Source organism: Pseudorca crassidens, chromosome 10 (genome assembly GCF_039906515.1).
Source record: "Pseudorca crassidens isolate mPseCra1 chromosome 10, mPseCra1.hap1, whole genome shotgun sequence".
NCBI lineage: Eukaryota > Metazoa > Chordata > Mammalia > Artiodactyla > Delphinidae > Pseudorca > Pseudorca crassidens.
Window position 1 is genome coordinate 67,507,039 of NC_090305.1, and position 16,458 is coordinate 67,523,496.

The 16,458-nt window shown below is 43.2% G+C and overlaps 1 protein-coding gene and 1 long non-coding RNA gene across 11 annotated transcripts in view; one reads left to right on the plus strand and one right to left on the minus strand.

The window, feature by feature from the left end:
• Positions 1-236: 236 nt before the first annotated feature.
• On the minus strand, positions 237-11,472 carry LOC137232387 (uncharacterized). The gene is made up of 4 exons (XR_010947010.1): positions 11,340-11,472; positions 10,780-10,993; positions 5,170-5,241; positions 237-582 (listed from the first exon to the last, which is right to left on the minus strand). It is a non-coding gene; the product is annotated as an uncharacterized lncRNA (long non-coding RNA).
• Positions 11,473-11,475: 3 nt separating this feature from the next.
• The window catches only part of DHX30 (DExH-box helicase 30), a 30,561-nt gene continuing 25,578 nt past the window's right edge, over positions 11,476-16,458 (plus strand). For 4 of the 10 annotated variants that reach the window (XM_067754213.1, XM_067754224.1, XM_067754223.1 and 1 more), the window contains exons 1-4: positions 11,489-11,610; positions 13,392-13,573; positions 14,250-14,356; positions 15,418-15,472. In XM_067754213.1, the coding sequence (XP_067610314.1) occupies positions 14,332-14,356; positions 15,418-15,472 (80 nt within the window). In that variant the 5' untranslated portion in view covers positions 11,489-11,610; positions 13,392-13,573; positions 14,250-14,331. Of the gene's footprint in view, positions 11,611-11,968; positions 12,120-13,391; positions 13,574-14,249; positions 14,357-15,417; positions 15,473-16,458 lie in introns of those variants that run through there. The other 6 variants (XM_067754218.1, XM_067754226.1, XM_067754214.1 and 3 more) reach the window with 5 other exon arrangements.

Here is a 16,458-nt window from a genome sequence, read left to right on the forward strand (position 1 = left end):
TTTGTGGATTAAATGATAGTATTACATCAATGTGAAATCAAAATTCTTCATTTTGATGGTTATGTGGAGGAGATCTTCCTTATTTTTAGGAAATACATACTAAAGTATTTAGGGGTAATTGGGCATCACGTCTGCCAACTTTTAGAAGAGAAAGAAAATATAAAGTAAATGTGATAAAGTATCAACAAGAGGGGAAATTGGTAAATGATATACAGGAATTCTTTGCACTCTTTTTTTAAAAAATTTATTTATTATTTATTTTTGGCTGCGTTGGGTCTTCGTGGCTGGACACAGGCTTTCTCTAGTTGTGGCAAGCAGGGGCTACTCTTCATTGCGGTTCATGGACTTCTCATTGCGGTGGCTTCTCTTGTTGTGGAGCACGGGCTTTACACACGCAGGCTCAGTAGTTGTGGCTCATGGGCTCTAGAGTGCAGGCTCAGTAGTTGTGGCAATCGGGCTTAGTTGTTCCGCAGCATGTGGGATCTTCCCGGACCAGGGCTCATACCCGTGTCCCCTGCATTGGCAGGCGGATTCTTAACCACTGCACCGCCAGGGAAGCCCTGCACTCTTCTTTATACTTTTCTGTTAGCGAAATTATTTCAACAATTTAAAAAACATACTTAGATATAGTTCACACTACAGTCGAAGCCTTATGACAATTTTTTTTATATAACAGTAGGGATAAAGATCAAACCAGGTTTAATAATTTGTTAATATGTGCTGACCAGAGTTATGGCTCCAAGGTCATTTCCAGTCATTCTCTAATAAAAGTAGAGAGGACAGTGGCATTGAAACATACACTACAATACATTCAGAAGGATAGTGGTGACATTACTTCTGGATCCCTGGTGAGTCTTATTGGGTTGGCCAAAACGTGACTTAGGTTTCTAAGTAAAAATAAAAGACACATTTTTTCATTTTCACCAAGAACTTTATTGAATAACGTATTCACCTTTTTGTTCCACTACCTTCTGCCATTTTCCAGGCAACTTCATAATTCCATCTTCCCCAAACTTTTTATCTTTTTGAGCAAAGAACCGTTCCAGGTGTCTTTTACAGTCTTCCAGGGAATTGAAATTTTTTCCATTAAGAGAATTTTATAAAGACCGAAGTAAATGGAAATCCAAAGGTACAAGGTCTGGTGAATATGGCGGATGAATCAGAACTTCCCAGCCAAGCTGTAACAGTTTTTGCCTGATCATCATAGAAACATGCAGTCTTCCATTATCCTGATGGAAGATTATGCGTTTTCTGTTGACTAATTCTAGATACTTTTCGTCAAGTGCTGCTTTCAGTTGGTCTAATTGGAGCAGTACTTGTTGGAATTAATCATTTGGTTTTCCAGAAGGAGCTCATAATAGAGGACTGCCTTCCAATCCCACCATATACACAACATCATCTTCTTTGGACGAAGACCGGCTTTTGGTGTGGTTGGGGGTGGTTCATTTCACTTGCCTCACAATCTCTTCCATTCCACATTACTGTACAGTATCCACTTTTCATCGCCCTTCACAATTTGTTTTAAAAATGGAATGTTTTCGTTACACTTAAGTAGAGTATCACATGTGGAAATATGGTCAAGAAGGTTTTCTTTGCTTAACTTATGCGGAACCCAAACATCAAAGCAATTCACATAACCAGGCTGGTGCAAATGATTTTCAATCCTTGATTTGGATATTTTGAATATGTCGGCTAGCTCCTGTGTGTATAACGTTGATTGTTCTCAATTAATGTCCCGATTTGATTGTTATCAACTTCAACTGGTCTACCTGACCGTGGAGCATCATGCAGTGAGAAATCTCCAGCACAAAACTTCACAAACTAGTTTTGACACGTTTGATCAGTCATAGCACCTTCTCCATACACTGTATAAATCTTTTTGTGTTCCAGTTGCACTTTTACCTTTCTTGAAATAATAAAGCATAATATGCCAAAAATGTTGCTTTTTTCTTCCACCTTCAATATTAAAATGGCTACACAAAAATTCACCAATTTTGATAAGTTTTCTTCTAAATGCATGCTGATATGATAGTTGTCACAATACAGTCTAACAAAACTGTTTCAAATGAAGTTAAAGACAACTAAGTGCCACTAGAGCCATCTTATGGAAAACATCAAATGAACTTTTTGGCCAACCAAATAGCTGGAAGAAACTGGGGAAGACTCATTGCTCAGTAGGCCTCCTGGAACCCGAAGGAACCAGAGTTTTGAAAAGACAGTCTAAAGACCAGGGACCTGGAGAAGTTTCCTTCACCTGAGGAACTTTAGGACGCAGTCTGGATTAAAGTAGAATTCAGTAAATATCAGTTTTAAAAAAATTTACTGGAGGGTAATGTACTTACAGAAATGCATATAAATTATAAGTGTAGAGCTTGCCAGATTATGCCAAAGAGGACCCCCTGTGTAACCACCACCCAGCTTATGAACTGGAGACAGCCAGAAGCTCCTCTCCACACCTTCTCCAATCATTACTGCTTCCCAGAGATTCTCTGACTTACTGCACCAGAGATTCATTTTACCAGTTCTAATAATACTTTCAACTGCTCAGGGGTTTCAGCATTAAATTTGACTTTTAAAATTCAATTTTCTTTTGTTTTTCTGCATACGAATATGTACCTTCACACCCAAGGTAGAAATTCTGAACATTCACTATGTCTTTTAAAGCTTTAACAATGGCATAGTTCAGTTCTGCAAAAGCCATTTAACAAGGATGAATTTCACAGCTCAACTTTAAAAGTTCTTTCCCTTGGCAGTCACTCTGGAAAGAAAAGACTCCATTAGCCAATTCATGCTCATTCCATAAAGTTATTAGACATCTACAATGGGCCATAGTAATATACTAAGGTCTTAGTAGCATAAGGAAATTATTCTGTTCCCACGTCACATCAGCTAAATGAAGTTAAAATGAGCCATTGCCTACTTAAACACAAGTTAAACATAATCACTGGTTTCAAACTCAGCCTAAGTAACCAAGTATTATTTGCAGTCAGTGACTCTTGACTAACAGCCACTACCACTAATTAACTTAGGTAAGATGAAAATGGCAAAATTGGACAACTGGTCACAGCAGAAGGGTGTTCCCACATATGAATCCCTCCTGGTTCTCTGCTTCTCCTAGGAAGGGTTAAGACAAAGCCCCATTTTGTGGCGGTACGCGGGCCTCTCACTGCTGTGGCCTCTCCCGCCGCAGAGCACAGGCTCCGGACGCGCAGGCTCAGCGGCCATGGCTCACGGTCCCAGCCGCTCCGCGGCATGTGGGACCCTCCCGGACCGGGGCACGAACCCGCGTCCCCTGCATCGGCAGGCGGACTCTCAACCGCTGCGCCACCAGGGAAGCCCGCCCATAAACTTTTGAGCAAATATAAAGGCAAAAGTCAGAAAAAGAATCCTATCTGGTAGTACACCACCAAGAGAGTGAACAAACCATATGATTTTTCAAGGTTAACTGTTAGCCAGAAAGATTCATAACAGTCTTCAACAACAGTAAAGACAATATCTTGTATAAATCTATTTGTCCTAAGATCCAATGAAGGCTCTCTAGCTACGTATATCCTGCTCGAAGCCTCATTCTGTAGCTATAGCAGCCATACTTACAGAACATCTAACCAATGCCCGTCAATGAAGTACGATCTGTAAAAAAAATCTGGCTCCCTAGATCTACCAGGCAGTTAGATACATCATTGGCAACTATTTTGAGCAGCTGAAACTCTAAGGACCATACTTTTTTTTTTTTTTTTTAATTTGGTAATGAGTCTTAGATGAATGATAAGTCAGGTCTAAAAGAAACGCATTCCTGCTTCGTGAGAATCTGACCGAAGTACTATAGAGAGTCCTGGGGGAAAGAAATACAGTAGTGAACGCTGCTGACCTCTAGTGCTGAATAGAAGAATTACATGTCCCACTCAAAAGACCCAAAAGACAGAGGTCTGGCACCAAAAAACCTCTGACTAGCTGGTCACTGATTTCCCCGGTGTGAAGGCAAAAAGGAGCGAAGTTTAAATCTTTTACATTCATTGTGATCATTGCTATGTTTTGATGTAGTGTTATCATCTCATATATATGTATTTTTTCTGTTTACCATGCTTTTTCTTTGCTTCTCTTAATATCCTGCCTTCTGTTCAATTATTAGTTTTATTTCCCTTTGAGTGGCTTGGAGAACTATATTTCTATTTCTTTAGTAGTTATATTTACATTCCTTTTATACTCTAAATAAAAATTTCTAACAAAATCCTAAGTTATTCACCTTCTTATCTTCCTCCTAAATAAGACCTTAGTCCTCCTTCTGAATCAGGGGTGGGCATTATTGCCCTAAGCGTTGGTTCATTTGCTCATGATGTGCTTATTCAATAACTGCATTTTTATTTTCTAGGATTTCTAACTGGTTCTTTAAATATCTACCATTACCATTTCATTTCTGACCATTTTTATTTCACAATTTCTTATTCTTCTAGAAAAGGTATCCTTCCTTTATGTCTTTGAGTGTTCTAAACATATTTGTTTTAGGGTTTTTTTAAACTTTATTTTTTGGCCACACCACGAGGCATGTGGGTTCTTAGTTCCCCGATCAGTGATCGAACCCGCACCCCCTGCATTGGAAGTGCAGAGTCATAGCCACTGGACTGCCAGGGAAGTCTCTAAACATATTTATTTTAAAGTTATTATCAGTTCGCTCCACTATTTTCATTTCAATTACAGTGAATTCATCTCTTGATGCTGATTTTGTTGGTTATCTTTCTTTTGGCTAGGTTTTCTTGTATGTTTTGGAAGCTTAACTTCTAAGCTTTTCATGAATGGAAAAAGTTTCCCCATACATGTTATCTTTCCTTCCCTCATGGTTTTGTGGTACCCTCTACCCAATTCTCCAGGAACGCCAACCAGAAACAAGTCTTACATTAGTAATTTGAGACTCTGTTCGCACCATGAAATTTGGGAGACAGGAGTTCCAGGCACTAAGTGAAAGGGTAGCTGGACTTAGGTCTGGATTCAATGTTGTGTCTGCTTCCTAAGTATTCAACTTCATATAAACTATGTCTTCATGCACAGATGGGATGTAGTTTTGTCAATCTCTATTGAGTTTAGGGAGCCCTACCTAAATTCCTAATTGCAAGCAGCAATCCAGGCCCCAGTTAGCCACATTCCACGGTTTTACCCACCCCTTCAATCTGTTACCTTTTAAGTTAAAAACTCCAGACTGCCTCTGTTTCTGGATCCATAGCTCAGCAAGATTACAGCTCCTTGTTCCTGGTCAACAAAAGAGTTTATCTTATTTTTGAATATGGATATGTAATTTCAATCTTTTCTTGTTAATTCTACCATGTGTTTTGAGCAAAGGGAGTGGTATCAAAGTGTGTACTATCTTGACCAGAAATCGGTTTCCTTCACTTTTCTAAAAAAGCCTATATGTTGGTCCTGTGGTACTACCATGGTTAACAGTGATGGCTAAAAAGCAGCCTGGGAGCTACACATTCTCTTTCCAGTTTTACCAATAAATATTTTATAAGGTTGGGGATAACTGACTTGTACAATTTGGCCAATGACATTAACTAGAGCTTCTGTCAGAAGTAATTGATTTTATAACTGTGTTTACTGCATACCTAAACACATGATACTTCATTACCCAAATTCCCCTATCTTTGCACTTTGAGGTCCAAAAAATTAACCCATGGGAAGTCAACAGATAAATAAACTATATTCATATTTTTATGTTGCAATGATACCAAACTTAAAATATTGGTGCAAAGGACAGGGATAAGATTCAAATTTACCCAAAAGAATTTATCTATAGTTAAGAATTATAAAAATTATATTAAGGATTTACCAGCTTTTTTAAAGTATGTTATTTGTTTTGTGACTGTGCTGAATAAAAGGAATCTTATAGAAATGCACCCCGGAATTTTTACAGATGAAATGGTATAATCTGATTAAAAGAATCTGGGGTGGTGGACATTGGCTGATGGGGATTTATAGATGAGGCAGTTTTGGCTTTGAGTTGATAATTGTTAAAACTAGGTGGGAAAGATGGGGACTATGGGTGTTCATTGTATTGACAGGAACTATGCAGGTGCAGGTCTGGAATTTTAACCTATGCAAGCTAAACTGGTAGCTACCCTATTACTATTCCATTGATGATGGCAGAAGACACAAGCCCCCAGTCAGACACAAAGGATGTTAATCACAGCAAAAGCAGTTGCCAGACATTCATATTGGTTTGCAACAGTTCTCCTGCCCCAAACTTCCTGGGTGCGACACAAAGGGCTGACCACCTTTGTATGCTCACATAATGGATTTCATTACCACAGAGGAACACTGAGCTTGGTAGATTCAGTTTTTTTAGTAAGTGGAAGCTAAGTCTGTCCTTTGTCATGGGGGAGATAATACTTCTTCCCTCAGGGTTGCTTGCTGAAAACACAATCCTGAGAAATAGCCCAGGTAAAGAGCAGTCAGGGCCTTGCACTCTTGATTTACCCAACAAGAACTTGCAGGGGTGCTCAGGGTCCATGGCAGATTGCCTCACCTAACACACACTACCTCTTTACTTGTGTATGTTTGAAATTATTCATAATAGAAAACAAATTTTAAAAAGAAATGTACATCTGAGTTGAATATATTTGAAAAGGTATGCACAGCTGCCAGCATAGGTGTGTTAACAGCTACCATTATAACCATATTTCTTTCTCAGAAGCCCTACATATTCCAAATACTTCATTTCTACTTTTTATTATCATGAAAGGAATGCATACTTTTGGCTCCCCAAAAGTAAACCACATAGAAGAGTATTAACTGAAAACTGAGAGACTCTGACCTAGCTGTACAGTTAAGAATTCTGATATATCCCTTCAGAAATGTCCTGTGCTTACATAAGCATACGTATAAACATGTTTTTTTTTTTAAAAAATGTCACTTGGTGGAATCTAAAGAAATGGTACAAATCAACTTATTTGCAAAACGGAAACAGAGTCACAGATGTAGAGAGCAGACTTACGGTTGCCAAGGGGGAAAGTGGCGGGGAGGGATGAATTGGTATATTGACATATACAAACTACTATATAATATAAAATAGATAACTAATAAGAACCTACTGTATAGCACAGGGAACTCAACACTCTGTAATGACCTATAATGGGAAAAGAATCTAAAAAAGAGTAGACATGTGTATGTGTATAGCTCATTCACTGTGCTGCACAGCAGAAACTGACACAGCATTGTAAATCAACTATACTCCAATAAAAATTGATAAAAAGATAAAAATTAAAAATGCACTTGAGGACTTCCCTGGTGGCGCAGTGTTAAGAGTCCACCTGCCGGGCTTCCCTGGTGGCGCAGTCGTTGAGAGTCCGCCTGCCGATGCAGGGGACACGGGTTCGTGCCCCGGTCCGGGAAGATCCCACATGCCGCGGAGCTGCTGGGCCCATGAGCCATGGCCACTGAGCCTGCGCGTCCAGAGCCTGTGCTCCGCAACGGGAGAGGCCACAACAGTGAGAGACCCACGTACCACCAAAAAAAAAAAAAAAAAAAAGAATCCACCTGCCAATGCAGGAGACATGGGTTCGAGCCCTGGTCTGGGAAGACCCCACATGCCGCGGAGCAACTAAGTCCATGCGCCACAACTACTGAGCCTACGCTCTAGAGCCTGCGCACCTAGAGCCCATGCTCCGCTACAAGAGAAGCCACTGCGATGAGAAGCCCGAGCACTGCATTGAAGAGCAGCCCTCACTCACCACAACTAGAGAAAGCCCAAGCACAGCAACAAAGACCCAACGCAGCCAAAAAAAAAAAAAAAAAGTACTTGGAATCATAAACGTACTGGTTATAGCAGTTGCTTTTTTTACTCGACATTTCCTGTATATTTTCCATGTCTGTACACTAGATCTAACTCATCCTTTTAAACTGCTGCTTCCTCCTTCATTTAATTAATGTTATTATGGACTGAATTATATCCATATGTTGAAATTTATATGTTGAATACCTAACCTTCAATGTGACTGTGTTTGGAGATGGGGCCTTTAGGGAGGTAACTGAGGTTAAATGAGGTCCTCTGATTGGGGCCCTAATATGATAGGTGTCCTTATATGAGGAAGCAACACCGGAGACCTCTCTCTCTCCAAGCAACCACAGAAGAAAAGCCATGTGAGGACACTGTCTACAGGTTGTGAGTAGAGGTCTCACCAGAAACCAACTCTGATGGCACATTGATCTTGGACCCATAGCCTCCAGAACTATGAGAAAACAAATTTCTGTTGTTTAAGTCACCCAGTCTTTGGTACTTTGCTCTGACAGCCCAAGCAGACTAATACAGATTTTTTTTTTTTTTTTTTTTTGGCCGTGCCACACAGCATGTGGGATCTTAGTTCCCCAACCAGGGACTGAACCTGCGCCCCCTGCATTGGAAGTGTGGAGTCTTAACCACTGGACTGCCAGGGAAGTCCCAGATATATTCTATTTCATTCAATTAGTCTCCTAATAAGAGATGTGTAGGGGTTTTTTTAACATTAAGTATAAGGCACCAATGATTTTCTCACACATTCATGATGATGGTTAGATACACTCTTAGAACTGAAATGGGTCAAAGGGAATGCACATCTTAAATCTGATACTGCCAAACCACCCTTTAAAAAAGTACTACCAATTTCTGTCCCCCCAATAGGAGTGCTTGTTTCCCTAAACTGGAACCAGCCTCCCAGGTGAAAGTGCTCACTCATTCAACAACACTTATTCAGTACTTATTTCTGAATAGGACCAGGCACTGTGCAATGTGCTTAGGATACAGTGGTGAACAAAGGATTAAGTTCTTTCTCTCAAGGATAGTATTCTAGGGAGAAACAGTTGGTAAGAATACACACATAAATCCACAAGGCGGTCTGGGAAGCTGTCTCGGAGATAACATCTGAGCAGAGACCCAGATGGAGACAGAAAACAAATCTTACCAATACTTGAAGAAAGAATGCTAAGAGTGTTTCATGGTTTTAATTGTCTTTTAAAAATAAGCAAAGTTGGGGGACTTCCCTGGCGGTTCGGTGGTTAAGACTCCGCACTTCCAGTGCAGGAGCGTGTTCTAGCCCTGTTCGGGGAACTATGATCCCACACGCCACGCAGAGCGGCCAAAAAAAAAAAAAAAAAACCGCAAAGTTGGGAGTTCCCTGGTGGGCTAGTGGTTAGGATTTGGCGCTTTCACTGGAAACTGAGATCCTGTAAGCCTGAGAGGTGCGGCCAAAAAGAAAAAAAAGCGAAGTTGCAATTCTATTCCTCTGTATACACCAAAAGAATTGAAAACAAACAGGTATTCAAATACTTGTACACCAATGTTCACAGCAGCACTATTCTCAATAGGGCTACCATACACAGAAGAATAAACTAATAGAAGCTCAAAGTAGAGCCTTGAAGAATGAGTAGGAAACATCAGAAGAAGTGGAGAAGTTTCTAGACAGAGATGTTAGCAAAGAATGAAATCTAGGGACTGGACAGGGATGAGAAAAATAAGGCAGTAATGACTAGGAAGTAAGATATAAAATATATGGGAGGGAAGGGAAAAGATAGACACTAACTGGCACTCACTTTGATATAAAATGGATCATTCTATCAGCCTCACCAGATACAGCCATTCATTAAGAGTCCAAGGTTCAAGAATAGGAAAAGACCTTCAGGGACAAAACTAAAAACTTAAAATGTGCAAGAAGGAAAAAGTTTAGAATGTTCTACTTGTGCCTCTTGCAGTGCTGCCTCTAGCTTTTGATTTAAGACTTATTTGTATGCTTTTCTCATCCTCTCTTGCAGATTAGAATTTCCTTTGGAGCGGAGACCACGTCTTTATCACTTAACATTCACAACAGCACTTCAAACACAATCTGAATGAAGCTGAATCTATTATCTCCAACTTAATCATATTAACAGAGCATAATCCCTCCAGTCATTCCGGTACAAAGTCAGGTCTCCACACACCTGTGGCCAGGGACCAGCCTGGAGCTCTACAATCACCCTCTCCTTATCTTTCTTGTCTTTTTCACCGCTGAGCACAGTTCAACCCCTCATTACACTCATCTAATTAGTATCCTAGCTAATATTTTCCCAGCCAACTCTACCCTCACACTTCCAGAATAACGTCCCTAAAATACAGTATTTTACTCTCCTTAGAACCATAAAAATGTTACAAAAAATAATTGATTAAAAATAAAGTCAAAATCCTAGCGTAGCATTCCTGACTCTGCTTTTTCTGCTCTATCTCCTCTAAAGAACATTCACATACCCAGCCCTCTCTTCACACTGAACTATTGAATAGTTTTAGGATTCGCCCTTTGTTCCACCTGGATGCCCTTGCTCACATGGTTCTCTCTGCCCCTGGAATACTTTATACTTCCTCCCCAGCATTTATAACTTTCTTTTTGCTTTATGCAGGTTTTCATCTTCTCTACTAGGCCTTAAGACCCTTGGGGGCAGGGTCTTTGCATCCTCCACACCTGCCTATCAACTGCTATATATCAATATCCGTGCAAGGATCATCCCCACACGTCATAGCACCACGCCCTGCTCAAAATAGAGAATAATTTAAATGAATGATGGTCCATGCTCCCCTCCCTCACCCTTCTGTCCAACGCAGAGAGAAAGTAAATAACAAATAGTTGTTGAATTTAATTGTTTGGACAAAAATGAAGGGGTATGGCCACATCTTAAAAGCATATTCTAGGTCTTTCCAGCTCTAAAATCCTGACCCAGCTTCCGAGGTATCCCCCACCGAGATCTCTCCTTTTGAAATTGGATTCCACTGAACGCACACAGGAGCCTCACCTGGAGGACTGCTGCATATAACGTGGATAAGGCCCTTTCTCACTTCTGAGACGTGAGGGCGGAGGGGGAGGGGGCGGGACCTTCAGACCTGCCCAACAGCACTCCGAGCTTCAAGTGCCACCTTGTCCTTTCCCTAGCGTTGTACCGTTTACAACGCGCCATCACGTAGATTTCATCCTCGTAACAATCTCGTGAGGCAGAAATTCTCATCTCCCTAAAGAAACAAAATCAGAGATGGAGAAGAGAAGAGGCGTGGCAACGCGCCGCGGCGAGGAAAGCGGGTGGAAGCCCGGAGCGCGAGCTGGATTTCGTTCCTGGCTCAGCCCTGATCCGGCCTGTTCACTCGCAGCGGGAGGAGCGGGTCAGGCGCGCAGAGGACCCGAACGCCCTGCCGCTCTCACACTCCAGATGCTAACTCTCTGCGAGAGCCCAGACGCTCAGACTCGCTCCCTCAGCGCCCCCCAGGGCCCCCAGCGCGCCCGCCCCCTTCGTGACCCTGCCGGAAGTCCCGCCTCGCCCGCCGCGGCCGTCCCCCATTGGGCCCCGCGCCGGGGTCTCACCGCCGGTTGGCTGCTCGGCGGCGTGAGCCCTTGGCTGCCACTGCGGGCCCCAGGCGAGGGACCACATAGAGAGCCGCAGAGACGCGGGGTCCACCGCGGGAGGCGACGCTGGGGCCGCAGGGCGGGAGCGCCGCCAGCCGGCGGGACTTCCGCCACGGGACCCGGAAGGGGCCGCGCCGCCGCTGGTGGGAGTTGTAGTCCGGCCGTGGTTGGGGGGGGCCCGCGGCTCATGCGCGGTGCACCGAGGCTTGTTTCACATCTGTAACAACAGGTGAATTGGGCTTTTGATTCTCCCTTTTCGTGCCCCATTGAGGAGCTTCCCGCGGCCGTGGGTGGTCAGCGCGAGGAGGGGTCCGGGTCCGACCGCCGGCTTGGCGGAGAGTGGGGCGGAGAAGCGGGCGGGCCGGAGGAGCAGGCCGGGCATCCGAGGCCTGCCCGGGAAGCCGGCCGGGCCGAGCCGTGAGCAACCAGGCCTCGGCCTGCTGTTGCCATGGAGCCGGGGCGGGGGCGGGGGCCCGACCGGTCCGCCAGGGCTGGCCTCGTAGCCAGGGGCACCGCGGGGGCCGCGGGAGAGGCCGCTTCATTGGCGCAACGACGCCTCCGCCTCAGGGGATGCTCTGTTTCCCGAGGCAGGGCCTGGAGGAAGCCCCCGGAGTGCCCTGGGACCTTTGTCTGCCCCCGTGCCGCCTGGACTGTTCGTCCACAAAGAGGCCTGATGCATTCTGGCCCCCCTGGTTTGCCCCCTTTTGCACCGACCTTGTCACTGGGGGAGGCCAAGGGGTGAGGTGTTCTTTGTTTGCTGGTGGTGACTTGCCCCGTTTCGCAGGGGAAGACCTAATGCATGTTGGGTCCTTTGTTTGCAGTGAACTGGAGTCCCAGGGGTCCTCAGAGCCCCTGAGCCAGGAGTATGGCGTTAGCATGCTGTCTAATTAGTCCTCGTGTAGCAACACTGGTCACCGTAATTGTGATTTTGCAAGGCAGAGGTTGTCCACTTTGCAGCCCCCATCCACAGGGGCTTGTCATACGCTGTGGCAAGTGGACTGCAGATGGCCACTTGCAGATTCTCAACCTGTTTTTGGTTGCAACTTACTGGCCAGAGCGAAATGAGACTTTGATGGTTTCCCTTGCAGTTTCTTTAAAGGCGGTAATCCCGCCGTCATTGTGGATCTTGACTACATTTTATAATTTACACTTAAATCTTGGAGTCTTGGAGTTTCCAGGAGGGAGAATTTTTTTTCCTGATGTAGTATTTGGGATTTATATAGTGGTCTTTATTTATGTAGCTGTTTTAGGTGCAGGAAGTACATCCTTTGCTGCATTTTCTTCCTATGTAGGTTGTCCCTTTACCCAAAAGATACTTACTCTCAAAGTGTTTTAATTTATGGAATCGTGGTCCAGAGTTTATCAAAGTTCTTTCCTCTTTCAACCTTTGAAGATGTCAGTATAAAATATTCTTTCAAAGAATGAATAGGCAACAGCATGATATCATGGAAACAGCATGATATCATGGAAATAAGTGGTATGGTATAAGCATGGAAAACTTTGGAGCTCAGTACCTTAACTGCAGGTTTGCATTCTGCCCTGAGGCAGTTATAGCATCTTGGGCAAGTTGTGTAAACTTCTCTGGGAAAATCTGCCTCAATTTCCTTCTCTGGGAAGGATATTTCCTACCTCACTAGGTAGTTGCATAGGTTAAGTGAGATAAAGTCTGTGGAAGTACTTTGTAAACTACAAAAATGGTACTTAGCATTCAATTTTGTTATTTTCCCAGTCTGGAAGAGCTTCTTTATCTACCTTAGATCGATTCATCTTATAGTCAGATGGGAGTAGAACTCAAAACTGAAGTAAGTTTTGCTCTGGGCTTGGAGAAAATGCTTTTGGGACTACACATCCCTCTTTACCATGACATATCTTTCTTGGTATCTTACAGGTGTGGATGTAGGGCAGCTCACAATTTGATGGGTATAGAGTGGGTCATGGCAGGTCCTGAAGTGAGGCCAAAGTGTACTGTGTGTGTTTCATGCCACTAACATAACTTGTCCTTGTTGTCAGAGTTAGTAGATGAATTTCAGTGGTCCGGAGCAACTTTCTTTCCCTGCGGGGGCCATCACTTTAGTGACCCAGCATTGTACTTCCCAGGAGGAGGCCCAGCCTCGTGATGAGGAATAGCAAAGAGAGAATTCAGCTCCAGTTCAAAAGCCCACAAAATCTGAGACTGTCACTGCTCTTGTAAGGTAAGTTGATCTAGCCATGCACACAAAGTAGTGGTGGGTCTCATGCCCAGCCACACTGTAAAGCAAAAGGCATGTATTGAATCCATTTGTGACTGTCTTGGAAGAAGGGCATCATTTTAAGTTATACCCTCTCTCTGTCCTTGAATCATCTCATAGTGATTCTGTCTGGAGTTAGGTTTCATTATGCAAGAAATCTGGACATAATATTATTTAACTTATCTCTAGTTTATTTTAGAGAAACTCTAAACCATAAAGGTTTCTAACATAATACTGTATAACCAGGAAGGCGGTTTTCTTTTAGATCTCTATGAAATTTTCTAGAGCTCTGTAAAATATCTCTAAAAGATCCTATGTTGAATCTCATAGTATATTTTTTAAGACTGATACATGAAAAGATAGTGTTATATGAGCTTTGGTTGGCGTGGAAAGGATCAGGGGCTTTTTAAAAAAGCAAAACCAAGAGTCTGTTTACGAGCAAATGAACTTAAAACTTCTTAGCAAGAAAGTATTATTTCTTAAATAATAATCGCTTAGATGTTTTAGATTTTATAATATTCAGAGTTTCTTTAAAATTAGAATCTCAAGTTACACTCCTTTTCTTTTAATTTGGATAGAAGGAGTCTACAGAATGTAACTTATTAAAGTAAATTGTATTATTGTTGATATTGTATTGAAGTTTTCTCTCTGAGCTACCATATCCTATCGGCTGAAATTTCCGGCATCCCTGGGGGAGAGGAGGCCATCAGGGCAGACCTGCTATGGACCTGAAAGATTCGTCCCCAGGTCAGCCCTCCACCCCCACCTCCCCATGATTTGAGAAGGAGAGGGAATAGCAGTCAGGAACAGGAGTGTAGGCCCCGTTAGATTCCTAGTAATGTTGGACATCATCATGATTTGCTAAAATGTTGTGTAGATGTTTTTAAACTAATGCCACATAGGATTACTGCACCAACCCAAGAGTACTACAGTATTAGAAACATCTGTAGGGACTTCCCTGGTGGTCCAGTGGTTAAGACTCCGTGCTTCCACAGCAGCGAGCATGGGTTCAATCCTTGGTCGGGTAACTAAGATCCTGCATGCTGCATGGGGCAGCCAAAACAAAACAAAACAAACAAACGAACAAAAAAAATCTGTAGGTGTGAGTTGGAGTGTTTTTTAAAACAAAATTGTTAAACCAGAGGTGTTACTTATTTGTGTGTGTGTGTGTGTGCGTGTGTGTTTAAGTCTCGAGGTATATTCCTCAGTTAAATGTACTAATGAGCAAAATGCAGCAAAATTTTTGGCCAACAGTTGAACCTTAACTTAATATTTGTTATTTCATAGAGACTCCGCCATGAAAAGCTTTTTATTTTGAATCACTCTACAGTTACTCTTTGATACTGTCAGTCAAGTCCCATTCCTAGGGGCTTGACTAGGTTTTATGAAAGCCCAGTACACCAGTTTGTCCATAAGGCAATCATCAGTCCCATTTCCTGACGCCACATGAAAAAAGGGGTCCATGTAGGATTTCATTTCTTCCTACACGTCCCAGGATAACTGCAAGTATTGTGATGAGGTGGAAATATATGTCTCTCACGATGAAATGCATCCCTTTTTGTTTAGCAGGGATCAGGGAGTTTAGACAGAGAAAAGAAGAAAGCTCTCAATTAGAAACAAAGACATGTAATTACTTTGTTGTGGAGATGGCCCTTCCATCCTTAAGACTGGGAGCAGTTGGGGCTCATTAGTGAAGAGCTTCATTTTTCTTGTCTTCTGGACAGTGCTGTCTGTGTTACTGAAATCTTCTCTGTGGGTTCCTGGACCATGAGTATTAACCATTGCCTCTCGGCCCTCCTTCTTCTTAGGATTCCAGCTTTCCCTCCTGGCCAGAAATGTTCAGCCTGGACTCATTCAGAAAAGGTAAGAATGTAATTGTGCTTGTGGCCTCAGGCCCTTCCTCCCTGTGACAGGCAGCTATGAAGGCTGTGAAAGTCCCTCACCAGTGTGTAGTCCTTGGACCCCCCTCTTTGGGTGACTTTCCAAAGTCCTTTCTCAGCCTTCCTCTTGCATGGTGTTTATAATCCTTGCCACCCCTTGTCTAGGCCTTTGTGTACATTTGCCACCCCTCTCCTGCATATTCGCTGCTTATTGAAATCCTACTATTTTTCTGGGCCAGTGTTTTACACCATTTCCTCCATGAGCCATTCTTTTTTTTTTTTTTTTTTTTTTTTTTGTGGTACGCGGGCCTCTCACTGTTGTGGCCTCTCCCGTTGCGGAGCACAGGCTCCGGACGCGCAGGCTCAGCGGCCATGGCTCACGGGTCCAGCCGCTTCGCGGCATGTGGGATCTTCCCGAACCCGTGTCCCCTGCATTGGCAGGCGGACTCTCAACCACTGCACCACCAGGGAAGCCCCATGAGCCATTCTTGATTCTGTCAACCAAAGACAATTTCTCTTCTCTCTGATTTCCTCAGCACCACATCTGTACTTTCTCGTGCTTAGTCTATCTGAATTACTCATTGCATCTCTAGATTAGAAGCTCCCCGCAGCCGGGGCTTGTTGTGCTCTTTTATTATCCATGGTACCTGGCATAGCATTTTGCACACGATAGACCTCAATAAAAGGTGGTGGAAATGGATCGAGTCATTGTTTTATATTAGTGGTTAGAGAAATTGTGGCAAGTCTTGAAATCAGTACCCTCCAGCAGCTGAGGTGAGAGGATTGCATAAGCAGTAGCAGAATTGAGACATGGCAGGGCAAGAGGGTAGCATTCAAGGGCTGCTTACAGGAAGAGATATAGGTGGTGAAGACTTGAAGGGGCCAGATCCCAAGGGCGTTGTATATCTTAGATAGGAGCAGGACTTTTCTTCTTTAAGGGAATAAAGAGTAAAAGGCCTGTGTCACCTG